The 17,210-nt window shown below is 45.8% G+C and overlaps 1 protein-coding gene across 1 annotated transcript in view; it reads left to right on the top strand.

Moving 5' to 3' along the window:
* CSMD2 (CUB and Sushi multiple domains 2) overlaps window positions 1-17,210 on the top strand; it is a gene marked incomplete at its 5' end in the record, with an annotated part of 226,308 nt that overhangs the window by 14,138 nt on the left and 194,960 nt on the right. Inside the window, 2 exons of the mRNA XM_082071314.1 lie at window positions 4,973-5,189; window positions 13,488-13,600. Coding sequence (XP_081927440.1) covers window positions 4,973-5,189; window positions 13,488-13,600 — 330 coding nt within the window. The remainder of the gene's footprint in view (window positions 1-4,972; window positions 5,190-13,487; window positions 13,601-17,210) is intronic.

The following is a 17,210-nucleotide window of genomic DNA, read 5'->3' as shown; positions in this document are numbered from 1 at the left end:
AGCTGGACAAGAGGACACTGAGGGGGGACTCATTCATGTTCACAGATATCTAAAGGGTGAGTGTCAGGAGGATGGAGCCAGGCTCTTCTCGGTGACAACTGGTGACAGGACAAGGGGCAATGGGTGCAAACTGGAACACAGGAGGTTCCACTTGAATATGGGAAGAAACTTGTTCGGGGTGAGGGTGGCAGAGCCTGGCCCAGGCTGCCCAGGGGGTTGTGGAGTCTCCTTCTCTGCAGACATTCCAACCCGCCTGGACACCTTCCTGTGTAACCTCATCTGGGTGTTCCTGCTCCATGGGGGATTGCGCTGGATGAGCCTTCCAGGTCCCTTCCAACCCCTGACATTCTGGGATTCTGTGATCTGTGTTTTCCTGGGGAAAGGTATTTATGTTCATCTGTTTCATTGAACAGACCAGAACAACCCAAAATAGAAACATTTGTGACTAAGTGACAATAACTAAAGAAAATGACAATCCCAAAACCTGCTGCATTAAGGGAATGACAGCCGTGTATCACCAACAGATGATGCTGCTGAGAGCAAGTCAGTGTATGTGATTTGATATTTGTTCCTTTTGAATTGTGCAGTGACCATACATCAATGTTTGTTAAATTAGATTTTTCTGCTGAGAAACAAAGTACATCAACTCATATTTTAGGAAGCAATTCAGAAACAAATTCTGTTTCCCTCTCCCTGAAGTATTGCTTCCTTAGCCATTAATATGGTGTAAATCAACACAGTTAAAACACCTTCTTGGTTCAGACTGTTGTGGATCTGACCCGGTAAGTTTAAGGCATTGGAAGAAGGTGGAAGATGTTTTGTACCTGTTTCCTTTGCACTTGTAATGCCAGACACCGCCTTTGCTTATTATTTAGCTTTTGACAACTTGGTGAGGATCTGTGGTGACAGAATTTGAGCGTCTGGGTTGTATCTGAGTGCGCAGAGCTGCTGGAATTTGGTGTGGATGATGGAAGCCAAGCAGCCCAGGCAGCTCCTGTGTGCAGATGTTCCTGATTTGAAGGAAATAACAGAACCCTATTGCTGTGAATGTGCTTGAATGATGGATCCTCCCCTTTTGTAAATCTAAACTGCTTTGTGTTGCTCAATGTGCAGTGGCCGTCGTGACTGCCGGTCAATGGACATCAGAGATCTGAGAAGCAGTTGTGTCACTGGGGTGAACTGGTTCTGCTCCGGCACCCAACTGCCCACATTGCATTAGACAGATGGACAGTGTAAATAAACCTCCCACTAGCTTGTACTGTCAAAAGAAGTCTTGGTTTTCAAATACAGGGATGTTTTCCCTGCTTTCCTCGTGGCAAGAGGCTGATCCATACCCGGGGTGGAGCTCGGGGGGTTGCAGCTTCCCCACTTAAGCCAGAGGCAGCTGTGTTCAGCCGATAGTTATATTTTGGTTAAGTGTCCGGTCATGTTAAGTTTTGTGGCGTGCGGATTAGCTGTGTATCATAATATGCCGCAGGCAGCCCGTGTTTCTGTTAGAAACGCCGTTCTGCCATTAGCATATTGCAAAGTAAATATGTCATAGTTTTCACTGTGTATATGAGCCAGAAGTGAAGCTGATTAGTCTGTGTACGTTGTTCAAGCAGTGTATGCTGCACAAAAACAAGTACTGCAAGTCGAGACTGGTAAAGCTGACTTTTAAGCTCTATCAGTGAGGAAGTGGTTGTGCCCCTGGATAAAGATGTTTTCCTGCAAAGCCCCAAGCTCTCCACAAGTGTGGATTTCCTTGGCTTGTGTTTATTCCTTCCCCCTTAGATTGTGGTCCCTCTGGAGAAAGGCTGTGTCCACTCAACAGTACCAAGTATGATAATGCCTTCGTCCTTGTCTGGAAACGTTAAATGCTACTGCAATAAAATTACACTGATGCATTCATTAAAAAGATATACTCTCCTAATAAACTACTTTCCAGAATTGAAAATAGCAGGTTGCATTGGCAGGGTACGAGTTAGATTTAGCTCCGTTCTCACACTGCTCATCTCCGTCACCAAAATAGGACATGTGCCCACAAATGCATATCCGCTGATGAGTTCATGTTGCTGTTATATATCAGAAGGTCTGAGTCCATGAATAATAGTATTAGAAGCTGGAATATCTACGCAAATATTTACACTGCCAGACTGAGCCTTCTGGCAAATGACATCTCATCCCTCAGCTTTGTGTATTTACCTTTCTCATTTAGTGCTGTAGCTGTGGGATGCAGTGTGGCAAACCAAGGGGCTGTGGCTCCCCCGGTACCCGCGGTGATGGGGAATCCACCCGGCTGGAAAGGAGATGGTCCCTGCACAAATACTGCACTAGATTGATGTGATCGATCATAAGCCTGTGTCCCCTTTTTCTCTTAGGAATTTATATTTCTGCAGCTGGTTTTAGGTTTATGTACGTTTTCCTGGCATTTGTTTGTTCTCTGTTGCAATTGCTGATTCTGCAAGGACATCATAAGTTTATATTGATCATAAAGCTCATTGCCTTTCATGTGACCTTGGAAGTGTTCGGAGCAATGGGTCTCAGACCTTGAATTTGTTTTCTGAACTTTGTGCAACATCAGTAGATTTTATACCATCAGGAAGTGGAGAGATACAGCCTTTTAATTTCCTTAAATTGTTGTGATGGAATTTACTTATGATTCGAATAAAAAACGTAGAGTAGGGACAGCATCAATAGCAGCACATCGCCTATGGAGTGCCAGGCTGGTTGAAGAGGACGTGATTGAATTTTAGAGAACTGAAGCTTGTGGATCTTTGGCAGTCTCTAATTTATTAAACCAAACCAGGCCTAATTTCCCTGGGAGGTAGCGGTGATATTCCCCATCCCGTGCAGCTTTTTGGCACTGAGCTAATACATCCTTTCAGTGAACCCTCTGGGTAAATGGAGCTGGAGGGGAGGCGGGAGGTAGATCCACTCTTGTATTTATTATGTGTTGACAAAACGCACTGAGAGAGGCAGATGCCAGGTGCTGTAGAAATGCAAAGTACAGTCTGCCCTTGTTAACGAGTTGCGTTTGCAGCGCAGGTTTAGTCCCCGGTGGATTATGGGGCTGTCCTAACTCTCATTGATATAATAACACGATACAGAAAGATTCCCTGAGTAGTAAATATGTTTGACCATTTTAGATTCATTAAGGTGTGAACTTTGTCTGGCAGAGAGAAGTTCCACTAAGCATTTTTGCACCAAAGTAGGTCAGTGTAATTATAATTGGCTTTAATGAGCGCCGCTCTGCAGTTCTGTACCTGTAGCTGGTTGGCGCTCAGAAGTGCAAATGCCATCGCTTTGAAAAAAGCAATGAGGAATCAAAGTAGTAATTTCTAATCTAATTCATTTTGACTTGAAAGCCTCGGTTATCTGCATAAGCAGAGGCGAACGATCTGATGTTGGTGAGAAAAGCCGGAGGAAACGCAGGCGGCAGGGATGGCAGCTCTGCTGGCCGGAGGATACGCGTGGAACTCGGCTTCGGTGCCTCAGCCGCCTTGCAGACTGTCTGCAGTTCAGCCCTGAGGAGCCGTTATTCCACCAGAGCCAGCAGGAGCTGTACCGGTTTGGAGTGCAGTTCTCTTTGTGCCTCAGAAGACATTCGGGTGAAGTAGTGGTGAGGAGAGGAGAACACTAAGGAGAATTTGTCATTTAGGCTGTTCCCGAAACCTATTTATGTACCTGTTCCCCCAGAGAGAAGAAAATCTCATATATCCAGAAATCGTACATTGTGGCAGTTGATCTTTATCTTTGGGATGGAGTATTCGCAGGTACTGCTGCTGGGAAGGAAAAATGAATTTGAGGGAGGCGTTGGGTATTTAGCTGGTGGGTACAGAGCTGAGCTTTTGTTCTCAGAAGATGTAGCTCTACAGCAGCTCCTTGGGAATACTGATGGGAAGACACTTGCTGTACGTGAGCCTGTGTGAGGAGCTGAAACGTTTCAGAAATGCCTGAGAGAGAAGAGCGGCCTGGGAAGGCTGGGTCTAACCAAGGGTTTATTCTCTGTTGGGCTGTGCGGTGTTACTGGCTGTGGCCCGTATGGCTTTGCAGGGGTGCAGCTGCCAGGCTGGGGTTTGCAGAGCAGGAACTGAATGGGAATGTGCCTTTTCCTTACGGTGTTGTGCATGGAAAGGGCCCATATAGAAACCACCGGCTCTTCTCCCTGCCTGGGGGAGTTTTGGGGTTAGCGAGCAACACCTGGAAGGATGTGGATGGGGAAGGGAGAGCTGCTGTTCTAACAAGTTGCAAAGATTTGGTTTATTTATTATTTTTTTTTTTTAAATTCCAAATAACTATTCAAGAATGGTTTGTTCATTGAAGCCTTTGAACTGTGTCCTTCTCTTTCTGGAGTCAGGACAACTTTAATTTCTCATCTTTTGCCATTCAGTTTTCATGCGGTCTTGTCCAGACAAGCGACTCATCTGGTGACTCAGTTCCTCATTAAGTATTATGTCCAGTACAGTTTTTGGCCTTTCAAGGTGAGGGGTGGTCTGTCTGTCTTTGTCTGGGCGCTTGAGCCCTGATCTTCCATCTCTGATTCAAGTGTAACTCAGGGTGAAGGAGACATCGGCTCTGGTGTTGTCATCCTGCTGCTTTGTAGCTTCTGAACCCCTCGTGGTTGAGGTACCCACTCCCAAAATGGCTGAAATCCCTCAATGCAGAGTGTGTGCTGAAGGGTAGGTCGGATTTTGTTGTGGGCTGAGAAAGCATTGTGTCCCCATTACGGTCAGGAGCTGCGCCAATCCAGCTGTTATTAGCCCACGATGTTTCAAGCTGGGAGCAGCGCCCAGGACATGGGTACCAGGGTCCACGTTCCTGCGGGGAGGACAAAGATGCGTCTTCACGTTTTCCCTTTATCTGTTCCTTGGGACCATAAACTAACAAGAAATTCAGCGTAAAGAATCCCGTATGGTCTGTTTTGATGGAGAAAGATGTTAAATCTGTATCTTGCGCCATTTGACTTTACTTTTGTCTTTTCTCTTGCCAGCCCAGAACTGCAGTCACATCTTGCAGGGCCCAAACGGGACCATACAGAGTCCAGGCTTTCCATATGGATATCCCAATTATGCAAACTGCACGTGGACAATCACTGCCGAGGAGCAGAACAGGATACAGCTTGTTTTCCAGTCCTTCGCGTTAGAGGAAGACTTTGATGTGTTATCTATCTACGATGGACTGCCTCAGCAGGGGAACCTGAGAACAAGGTACATTGCTCATAACAGTCATGTTTATAAACATGTTCCCGTTTCTGCCACTGGGATTAAATCTAGGTCGGAGGTTTATGCTGCAATAAACTGGGAGTGCTGCTTCGTGAGCTGTTTCTGTAGTTGTTTTGATTTCTTACCTCTGATAAGGTTTGAAATGTTGCTCTGAATGCCTGACAGCAATGATTTATCAGGAGTCGTTCTAGACATCCAGAGAAGTTAATTAGAAAATGGAGCGAGAGAACAGCAGAGCTAATGTGCAAGAGGAGCTTCCCTCAATCCAAAAGAGATTCTCTGAGTGGGAGGATGGATAATGGGTTTCAGTTTAGAGCTCTTCCAAGTGCTTTGTGGGTGCACTCGGTTCCTGAAATCAGCTGATGGGGGCAGCTCGGTGAGTCCTGATCCAGCGAAATCGTCGAGGTACAGAGAAGCCTTTTGTTCGGTTTTTTCCTCTCAATCGGGCATTTTCGTTCTCGAGAGACCCGACAGCTCCCGACAGCCCTTGTGAGAGCAGCTGGTGTGCAGTGGGTGTTACCGCGGGGAGGGCGATCACAGGGCCCACCTACGAGGTCACATAAAAGGGACAGTTGACCCCACACCAGTTGTGGAGTCTCCTTCTGTGCAGACATTCCAACCCGCCTGGACACCTTCCTGTGTAACCTCATCTGGGTGTTCCTGCTCCATGGGGGGATTGCACTGGATGAGCTTTCCAGGGCCCTTCCAACCCCTGACACTCTGGGATTCTGTGATTCATTTGGGTAATTCCCCAATTTGTAGGCTGTTCACCAGCTGGATGGCGTGATGTTCTCTCACATCCGACTAAACCATCAGAGCTTTAGGGGTAAAGAGTTATCAAGTAATATAGTTTAATATGAAGACCCTCCATGGATTCTGATCTCGGAGACTTCCAAGTACTATCTTGGTATTAATAAAAATCTCCATGAGAGGCTGATTTAGAAAAGAAATGATGGATTGCTGTGATAGCAAATGTTAGATGGCATGTCAGTGTTCTGTGTTTGAAGGAGTCGTGATCTCAGACCTCCAGATCTGAGGTGCAGATGAAATCAGCCTGGTGACTTGTGACGTGACTGCTGGTGTCTGATGTGGTGTCTGATTGCAGCTGAAGTCTGACAGTAATATATTCAAAAAGTAATAGAAACAGTACTAGAATCCCTGGGAAGAATGCTGTAGTTGTGGACAGTCCTGGAAATTAATTATACTTCAAGCCACTTTGGGACAGATCCTTTGACCTCAGTGTCTTGTCTAACCCAGCTGGAAAATCTGAGTTAAACACTGGTGAAAATCAGCGCTTCGTGTAGCTGATTTGAGTTATGCAAATAAATCTTATCTTCATCTTGCAACCGTGCTTGAGAATCATCTTAATTATGGGACCTCATCATTTAATCAGAAGGTAAGCACAGTGCTTCGGGTGTTACGTAAAGGATGCTCATATCAGGTATAAAACTGCCTGGTGAGGAGTCAGCGCTGCTGCTGCCCGAGGAGCCCCTGGCACGTTGCTCTGCTCATGAGCAGCGCCAGATGGTTCCTTTTGCCCTTTCCATGTCAGTGGGAGCTTCTGCTGAAGAAGCGAAATCCATGAAGGAAATGAATTCAGAAGGAGGGTCATGGTGGAGTAAATTAGTGAGATATTAGGTGAGTGGCACTCGGGTATTGCTGTGAGCTACTCGTGAGCGTGGTGTGATTGTCAATGAAGTGACAGCAAGAGCGTCGCCAAAGCTGGGGTGCAGTGCTGGCAACGTGCAGCCCTGCACTGGGGAAGGGGAGGACGCGAAGAAGGTCCTTCCTCTGTATTGCTGGTGAACTTTGTGTGCAACTCGAGTCAGTTGTGGGATGGAACCATCAGCACAAAGCCATGTGGGAAAGTTTCATCTCTAATGAGGTGATTGGGAAATGGTGTGTATTTAGTGCAACAGAGGACGGTGAAATAAATGGGGACAGAAGTTGGTATTGAAGCTTTCTAGAGGTCTGAGAGTACTTACAGAAGATTAAAACACTAAATGAGATGTGGACACTTGCGTTCTTCACCTGGATGTCTCTAGTTTAGTGGCTTCAAAACCTGAAACTTGCTCTTCATGCTGTTCCGTGTCTCACTTTGTTCACCTTTTTTTTGTTCTACATCAATCTCACTTCATTAAACTCTGTAACTCCTGCCCAACACTGTTTTAAATTTTTGTTTTATTCTTTCTCTCCTTTTTCTTTTTTCCCGTGGCCATCAATTTTGTTTTTTTCTCAGACTGCTTTCCAAATGTACTCAATTCATCATCCAAGTGCAGTACTCGAAGATGGATGACCGTGCGTCATTCATCAAAGCTTATGCTACCAGGAGCTGGGCCAAAATAAGCTGTAAGCAAGTGTAAAAGAAGGGGGGAAACAAAGCCTGTTTCTGTAGAGGAGGAGGTAACTGTGCTGTTCAGTGTGTCCAAGGCTGATCAACAAAATGATGAACAGAGGAACTGCGGGGAGCTCGTGGTGTTGAGCATCACAGATGTTTTTCAGTAGGTCACGTCTGTGTGATGGGGAGAAGGGAAGGACATCGGTGTTGATGTCTTGTTGTGCTGGGGTTTGTCTTCTGGAAACCCAACTGCTCCATTTAAACCATGTATTCCCAAGAGCTTCCTTGGCCTTGTTGCTGAGAAGGGGTTAATAACGGTGTTCATCGTGTGCTGGAAAACACCCTGTTGTCTTGCAGTTTAATGTGGTGTGAAAGTTCCCTAATAGAATAAGAACAGACTTAATCCAATGAGACACTTGCTAATAAACTGCTTTACTGCATATTAGGGAATTTGCGTTGTATGTTTGTGATGAGTATGTGAATATTAAATGCGTTTCAGCGTCTTAATTTAGACATCCAGGGCTGTTGTCGTCTTTTAGTGCCATGACTTTGCTTTGTCTGCTAAAATCAGAGCGTGTTTCCGAGTCCTTGCTCCTTCAGCTTCTCTCTCATAATTTGTGTGGTTGGTTTTGGTCCGTTTCGTTTGTTCCCCAACACCATACACTGGTTTTCAGCTGGGACCACTGTAAGAGAATCTTCTTTGAACCCTGGGAACAGCAACGGCTGTAGATTTGTGTCTCTCCTGAGCTGGAGTTACACGTTGTCAGCAGTTCAGATGGGATTCGTAGCTTCCCTTGGGTGCTTGGATGTGTCTTCCCTTCTCCTCCTGGTGTTTGTGCTCGTTACACCAGACCAAACTCTCCCAAACGCCCGTTCTCCAGGTTTGTGACTGTTCTGAGCTGCCGAGGGGCTCGGAGCGGAGAGCTGATCCGAAACCCGCGGCTGCAGGAGAACGCGCCTTCTGCAGGTTCCCGGTGCGCTCTGATTGTGTCATTGTTGAGAGGATGCTCCACTCATCAGGTCGCTTTCCTGATTGCTGTCCCACCGTGCTGGGCTTAGAAGCTCAGCAGAGACCTGACTGAAATTTGAATATTTGGAGTTATTTATGGATCCGAGATTGCGGTGGGAGTTGGGAGGCTCTTTGGACTTTTTCATATTTGGCTATTAGGTGACATAACCAGGCAGCGGTTAACAAGGAAAAATGTAGCAAAGGAGGAAAGCCACATGACATCTTCAAGCTTTTTTCATCTGCTGCTGTAATTTGCAGGACGCTTTTAATGTGAGAATCTTAAATTAGTTGCTAGTTTCCTTATTTGATGTTTCAGGCCTACGTTAAGATCCAGGGAAAACAATTCACGATGAATGTGGTAGGTCAGTCGTCCCACTTAGTTCTGTTTTTGTGAAGGGAGCCACTGAGTTGACACTCAAATTAGGACTGGTCGCTGTAGAGAATCAGTTGGTTTTTCTCCTTACAAAGATGTACAAAACTAATCTGGAAAGCCCAAAGGACAGAATGTACAGTCTTTTTTACCAGGAGAGACTACCGCTCACTTGCATACATGCTGAACAATGCCGGGGTAACTTCTTCAGCAGGGCATTTATTATTCTGGATTGCAGTGCTCGAAGGAGCAGGTCCATTGCATTGTGGTGGGAGGAGAAAGCAGCCGGGGGGGTTCAGTGCGCTGGAGTTTTAGCTGTTGGATCTTAAAGGTTGAACTGGAGCGCCCCATTGCCGTGTTCCCGCAGAACTGTGCGATGAGGAGGCGACTACAGCCTGACCCCACACAAATAGGCTTCATTAGTGAAGAATCAGGTCGGCAGAAATAATTTCACTTTGAGCCTAAGGGTATTGACACGGTTAGCATCAAGGTGGCCACTTTCTGCACCGATAAGGAGCGTCGGGCTCTGAGGAGGACACATGGGGCACAGGGTGACAGCAGCAGCACCGAGTCGTGCCCGTGATCCACCCCACGAGCCGACGCCAGAGTTGTGTTTTAGTCCCATCTCAGCCCAGCAGCCGCTGTTCCAACTGTAAAACAACGTGATGGTTTATTTTTGCAAGTTAAATTTGTCACATTCTTAAAATCCCCCTTTTGGAAGGTCTGTGTACTGCGGGGGGTGAGAGAACCAAAGCAAACCAGCTGAAGTTCATAGCTGTGTGTTTTAATCCGTTTTCCCGAAGGGAGGAAAAATGTGGGTGCTTTCATGTTTCTTTGTAACGCAATGAATCTTTAGGTCAAGAAGTTTTTGTATCTGTAAGGTCTGACCTTGAGAGTTTCTCAGGCAAAGTACCTCTTGGAACAGCGTGTGTTTCCCCTCCATCAAAATTAATGAAAGGCTACAGGAAATTATGCGATCTCACTAGATGGTTGGAGGCACAATGGGATTGTGGAGTGCTGGTACTCGCAGGCTCGAATAGCAGATCGACACATCTTCAGTGCCCCTTGACTGGGCTCTTTCTCTTGGCCCCAGTTGATGACAGATGAGTTGAACACTTGGTGAATGCACCTTCCAGGTGATTTTGGGTTGGCTGCTGCTTTGTTACCTGGGCGCAGTGTGGAAGAGCTGTCACCTGCTCATTCCAGGTTATTTTCCAAAGAGCAGCTCTTGCTCTGAGCTGTTGTTTTCTCAACAGAGCCCCTTACACCTGATTTAGCTTGAATATTGTCCTGGGATAGCGCAGGGGTATCAAACAACTCCACAGAACCATTGAAACGGTGTACACTGAAGAGTGGTTTGCTTGATGGGAAATTTTCTTTAATAGGTGCCTTTAAATTACATGCAGGAAAAAACCCACTGAAGTATGGTGTAGTGTAATTTAATGCTGGGTTAAACGATGCAATCCAGTGCGTTTTCATTAGCTGTTCTGAGACACTTCTCTAGCGTTTATGCTTTAAAGGCTGTTGGATTGCCAGCTGCAATAACTATTTTGATTGCAGCCTGAGCTGATGGTGGGCATCCTACCAGAAAAATAATGTGCTCTGTTTTAATTATGGCACCTGCACTCCAGAATGGGAGCCTGCGTCACAGGGCATGGCACAGTTGTATTGATACAGCGGAGCAGTATAATAATACGCAACAGATGGAGGTGAGAGCGTTGGCAAAGGGGCTGAGACGTGGACTGTCCTGGCTGAATGTTTTTCGAGGGCAAAAGTGTTCAATTGTGGGTTAAACCCTATGAGCAGAGCAGTCAGTGGCTCTTTGTCAGGTGCTCGGCTCCTTTCATAGATTATGGGACAATTTTCCACTGGGGAAGGACTTTGGCATTGGGGAAGATGGTTCTGTGAAGCAGGTTTTACTGCTCTGCAAATGGGGAGCAGTGTTGGTGGCGAACCCAAGGCAAAAAGTGGAGGAGAATGCAAATAGAGTGGAGGATTTCTGTGCAGATTTGTTTTGATATATTGATTTTTGCCGTACTGTGAAGCAAGGGCAAGCTCATGAAGTGGCATTTCTGGCACTGGTTTAGTTTGGTTCATCACAGTAGGAGCAGAATTAAGCCAATGAAAAACACATTGAAAATCTCACACAATCAGTGTTGGCTCCAAGCAACTTAAGGGGATAATCACTCAATAATCCATTTGGCCGGAGGTATGGAAGAAATGGAAGATGATTATTTGTGCTATTATTACCACCCTCACATTCTTGTTATGGCCCTTAATAAAAACAAGGAACAGAGTTTGCTGCTTCTCTTTCTCATTAGTGTGTATATATATATATATATATATATATATTTATTGCTACACTAAATAACAGTGATGTCACTGTTGGGGGTGCATGGCCAGGCTTTGATGGGGGGGACAATGGGGTGGCTTCTGTGAGAAGCTTCTGGAAGCTTCCCTGGTGTGTGATGGAGCCAATGCCACCGGCCCCAAGAGGAACCCATTGCTGGCCAAGGCTGAGCCCATCAGCCATAGTGGGATAATGTATTTAAAAAGTGGAAAAAATGACTGTGCAGCTGAAGAGAGGAGTGAGGATGAGAGCAAATGCAGGACACTCCACAACCTCCCTGGGCAGCCTGGGCCAGTGTTCTGTCACCCTTACTGAGAAGACAACTGTGGAGACAGGGAGACTGTGTCAAATGTCTCACTCAAGGTAGATCACGTCCACCGCTCTGCCATCATCCATCCATCTTATGTCCTCATACAAGTCAATGAGGTTGGTCAAGCACGACTCCCCTTGGTGAAGCCATGCTGACTGCCCCTAATGACCCTCTTATCCCTGATATGCCTTGAGATGGCACCAAGGAGAAGTCGTTCCATCAGTTTCCCAGGGATGGAGGTGAGGCTGACCTGTCTAGAGTTACCCGGGTCCTCCGGGTAACATGAAGGTTTCAATAAGCTGTTTTAATTAAACTGCAAAATAAATTAATAAAAACCGTGGCACTCTTCCTCAGTTCTGTGCGCAGCAAAACTATCTGGAGTCCTTAAAAATCCTGGAACCTTTTATTTTTATTAAACATGAGCGATTGTTCTTCCAGCTTGTCCAGACAATGGTTTCTATGCTGAGAGCGGGTAAGCACTCCTCTGCTGACGTTAGAACTTGAGTGCCGTCATTGTCTGGCAGCCGTGTGAACTTTGCTGATAACTGGAAATGTGGCTGTAATCGGGTTCTCGGGCAGAGCATGTCAGCTTGCATTAGCCAGAGTGCAATCCCTTAGAAATAATATTTAGATGTACTAAATCAGGGCCGGAGTAGGAGCAGTGGGGAAGTTCACTGTGGATCTGGAGCGATGCCGCGTGGCAGCGAGTTCCTGCAGTCGCTGCTGCTTCTCATTTTTAGGGCTGTTATCAGGCAATGGGGACCGCATTGAATTTCTGTCCTTGCTAATGGCAGGGAAGAAGCTGAGGTTGCTTTAAAACATGTTCCTTATGTAAATCACCTTGGCCAAGCATAAGGAGAAGGCTTGTAAGTTATAAAACTATAATTGTTGATGAGAAATGTATATTAGCTCTTTTTGGGCTGTGTCAATACAGTAACGGGGTTTAGTGTTTGGGATCTACTAATGCTAGTTTAAAATCATCAGCGAAAGGACTTGTGTAATTAACAGTTGTCATTTAGCGCTCAGTCTGCAAGGAAAGCCAGGGAGGGCAAGACCCCCAGGCTGTGTGTTTCTGTAGTGCTGACTTGGGTCTATTTAGGAGCCTTATCAGCTTTTAATATCATTCTTTCTTGTGGGCATGTGTCTGTGTTCCAGGCGGCTCCTGCACTACATCCACTAGATCATCTTGTGCAAATGATTTTGCGTCTGTGGGCTTTGATTTTTCTCTGAGTAAAGAGGTGTTAACCATCGCAGCCTTCGCTGGGTGCTGTTAGATACGAGGATGGAGGATGAAAAGAGCATCCTTGGGATTGTTCTTGCAGACACAGTTGGGTGGGGACTGGAGAGGATTCCTAGAGACTTCAAAAATGATGCACTGTAAAACTACAGAGCGAATACTCCACAGACAGCCACCCTGATGGGCTTTAATTGGCAAAGATGTTTTCTTGCCTGCTCTCTTACGCTATTTTAGTTTGTGTTCAATGTAATGTAGTTTGTGTAACGCTTCAGACCCGTATCTAATGTTTTTCCCCCAAGGTTCTCAAAACATGCCATGAACATCATTGAATAATGTCTTGGCCTCGCTCAGTGACCTTAAATATTACTCGTGTTTTATGGTTGGGGAAAGTTAGTCTGGCGGGCCCAGCGGCCGCTCCGAGGTGACGGTGCTGGGATTAGCAGAGCAGATGATGTTGGTGAACAAGGTGTGAAGCACATAGACCGGTTTAAAGTACGGTCAGTCGAGATAAATAGGGAGTTGTTCTGGTAAGCAGGAGGTGCTGAAAGCCCTGGATGGGTTTGCATTTGTTGAACAGTGAATTGAAGCCGTACGGGTCTGTTTTCTGTGGTGTGTCGGCAGGTCCAAGGCACAAATGGTGAGCGTAACGTTGCTCTTGATTTCTTCCAGGTTAACGGGTTTCCAGCTGCCGGCTCCTATTGTGAGCACGGGGGTCGTGCTGTCCCTGTGGCTCGTGAGCGACTACGCGGTCAGTGCTCAAGGCTTCCAGGCCACCTATGAAGGTAAGTGCCCCATTCAGTTGTCGTCTTGAATTGCATCCGCATGTGGCGTATGGCAGGATGTGAAACCAAGGTGTGGAGTTTGTACTGGAATACATACATACGCAGACACTTAATACAAGAAAGGAGGGCCTGGTTCTTGTGTCATTAGATCTGTTTTTTCAGAATTCAAATAGCTGGTCCCTTCCAAGCGTAGTTTGTTTTTTCCTCTCAGTATCTATGCTCAAAACACCTTGAAAAGCGCACTCTGACAGCAAAGCTGGGATGACTGGGAGCGAAGGGTAACGTGGGGTTTGACGGCGGAATCTGCAGCGTTCCACGCGCCCGGAGCCCCGTGCGGCAGCGGCCACTGCACAGCAGTGCATGGGATGCTCAGATCATACCGCATTGTTCCTTTACATTATCTCTGTTTTCTCTGCACCTTCTTCTCCAAGTATTTAAATTCACCTCCTGTGTTTCTTGTCATAAATATGTCCAGTGTTTGGTAGTTGTGGAGGTGAAGGATTGCATGTGAAAGCTTGGTTGCTTCAGTCTTTAATCTCTAACGCTGGAAGTTGTCAGCTAACTGAAAGAACAGTTTGTACTGGAAGGCAGGTCCTGGTCGCAGTGTGAGCTGCTACTGCTGGGTAAATGACAAATTAACCATTTTAAAATACGAGTTCTATTTGCACTGATTATCGAACCTAGAATGTTGTTCCTATCCCCGTGAATGTTTTTCTTTGGGGTCCTTAGAAGTTCTCAGCCTTAATGATAATTTTTGGTAATGAGTCCTACCGGCCAATTACCCAATACATTAAACCAAGCAGATGCCTTCATTTAGATGATGTTGTAGCCTCTCAAAATTTTCCGTGCTTGGCAATTGTTCAGGTTCAGGGGAATTCTGTTTAAATACCCTCTAATTTCTGATTAAAACCTTTGCTCTGCCTTGAGGCGGCTGTGGCGCTGAGACGTTTCTGTTAGTCCTGAAGTGATGAGGGTGCCAGCAGGTGCTCGGTATGGCCGGGTGGAGCGTTAGAGATGTCTCAGCCACAGCCCATACTGGTTTTCCAAGGGTTGGTGCCTACTGGGGATACTGGTGGAGTGCGGTGGCTGCTGGGACAGGCGACCAAAGGCAGATCTGCTGCCCTGTGCACAATCTCTGCCAGAACACGTGTCTGTCACTGTGTCGACATCACTCCCAAATTATGTGGTAGAGGACACGTAGCTGCTTTTGTACTTCCTTGACATTTAGAGTTCATTTTTTGCCATTTACACACAGTTACTTGTACACTTTGTTTTTTATTACCTCGATGTAGCGGGTAATCTTGCACAAAGGCTTTTTCCAGGGCTGCCCTTTAGCCACGTATATTTTAAGTGATCTGAAGTTTATTTGACTGGCGATTAGGAGGTTTTAAAGCAGGTAACCGAGTGCATCCCCAGGGGAGAAAATGAAATGTGCTTCAGACTTGAGGCACTGAGGGATCCAGAGCGTTGGTGTCAATGAAAAGCTGGTTTTGAGAAGGGCAGAGGAGCTCGATGTCCCAGCTCCTGGCTGGGCCTTTGGGTGCTGGTTAACCAAGGAGGAGATAAGGGTGGGGTTGATGGAGGGATGTGCTGCAGCTCCAGCGCTCTTTCAGTTCAACGGTAATCTACAACTTGGTGAGTCGCGTGTGATTTGATAATTCACGTTTAAAGACAGAACAACGCATCGGAGTCCTCGCAGTAAACGGCTCCTTTATGATCTGCTATCAGAGCACGTTCATTATTCACCTCCTCCCTTCAAGCAATCATTGGGAAATCACCAGAAGAAACGGCATTTTAAAATTGGAACAAAAGGTCTCAGGAACGTTTTTACGGGGAGCCAGGAAGCGGGTTGGTAGTTGGAGGCATCAAAGGGACAGAAAAACATGGTGCTCGCACCGTCTGCTCTGGGAAACACAGAAATCGAGGTTGGCTTTGTCTGCGTTAACATCTCCCCGGCTTATCTAGTTAGTGCGATGCCTGCGGGATAAGATCTTGTACAATTTCCCGAGAACAGCACAGGCACTACCTGCTGGAACGTGTGCATGTGTTTCTTCAGTTCCGGCTGTCTGAGGACACAGTTTATTTACACGTTTCACTGGCTGAAGGTGGCAGAGCTGGTGGGTGTTCCTGCTCCATGGGGGGATTGCACTGGGTGAGCTTTCCAGGGCCCTTCAACCCCTGACATCCTGGGATTCTGTGAAATCACTGTCATTAAGTGGGTGATCTGGAGAAAGAAACGGGGGCAACTGTTGTAGGGTTACTGGCAATGAAAAAGTGTCAGCTTTTTCTTGCCGAATTGAAATAATAGAGAAAATTTCATTTCCATTTAAGTAGAATACTTTGAAGGCAATTTTACTTAAGCGGTTTTCTTCCTAAATATAAACGGTTCTTAGGAAACTCCGTTTCAGAATGTATCATTGAGAAAATATTTAAATTAAGTGCTTTCATGTTCTTAGCATCCTGAAATTTGTTTTTCCCCGTTAAACTTGAATTCACCATGATTTCCCAATTAGCCTTGGTCACCCTCAGCCTGTGGGGTTTGTTTTCCTCCTTTTACGCCTAAATGATTCTTCTTAAAAATCCTGACCAGCTGTTTTGAGTCTCGCATTTCATTTCAATGCAGGAGAAATTCCAAGTAGAAACAGCCAGAAATAAGCTAAGTTAGAGCTTTACTAGGATGTGAATCCTGACAGTCTGATCTTGTGAAGAATACACCTGAAGATTTAATGCCCAGAAGTGACCAGTGCTTCCATTTATTGCTTCCCCTGAAAGATGTGTGGAGTTAATATTAAGGCACATGCCTGGACTACAATGAGAGACTAATTACAATGACTGCTGCACCACACCTGATGAATACATAGTAAGCTGACATTTAAAATAAATTGGGCAAGTCTTTCACAATAAGAGGAAAATTGATATAAATGCCACATTTCCTCAATACTGCTAATAACAGTTCACGCTGAATAGCAGGAGGTTTTTTTTAGTTTACTGATGTAGAAATAAAATAAAATCACATTATTATTTGGGAGCCATTAACCTCTCAGCTGCCTTGTTAGTCTTAAGGGTATGAAAAATAGGGATTTAAGAAAAGATACCTGAACCTGTTCCTTATCATACGTGACTAGAGAGCAATGCTGGAAATAGAAGCTTAATGGAACTTAATGAAACCAGCAAGAACAAGAAGGAATTGAGTTCTTGCTTTAACTTTGTCCCTGGCCTAATATATCGATGTTTCTAAGTCACAGCTTTACACGGTGCCTCAGTTTCTCTTAATGTGATTTATTTTCTCATTCATGGTGTCACGGAGGCACCCCAAGGTTAGTTTGAGGGACAACAGGGTCCAAAACAACTTGTATTAAGCTGGTGAGAAACAGGGTTTAGCACTCCAAAAGTGACTGAAATACAGGTTCGAATATCAGTCGAGGAAAATTATTAAGGGGCAGCAACTAATACAACAGGAGGTCCACAGAGTGCACTGAAACAATACTGGAGCCGTCCCTGAGTCTGGGAAGAGTCCACACTTGTCTGAACACGGTGTGGGGTTATTGTAAAGGGACACACGTATTTGTATTGAGTACAGAAAGTGCACACTCGCAACCCAGCGAGGGTA

The sequence above is a fragment of the Streptopelia decaocto genome (genome assembly GCF_964273445.1).
Source record: "Streptopelia decaocto genome assembly, chromosome: 23".
Classification (NCBI taxonomy): domain Eukaryota; kingdom Metazoa; phylum Chordata; class Aves; order Columbiformes; family Columbidae; genus Streptopelia; species Streptopelia decaocto.
Note: the sequence above shows the minus strand (reverse complement) of the source record. Positions and strands in the feature narration are given on the sequence as shown.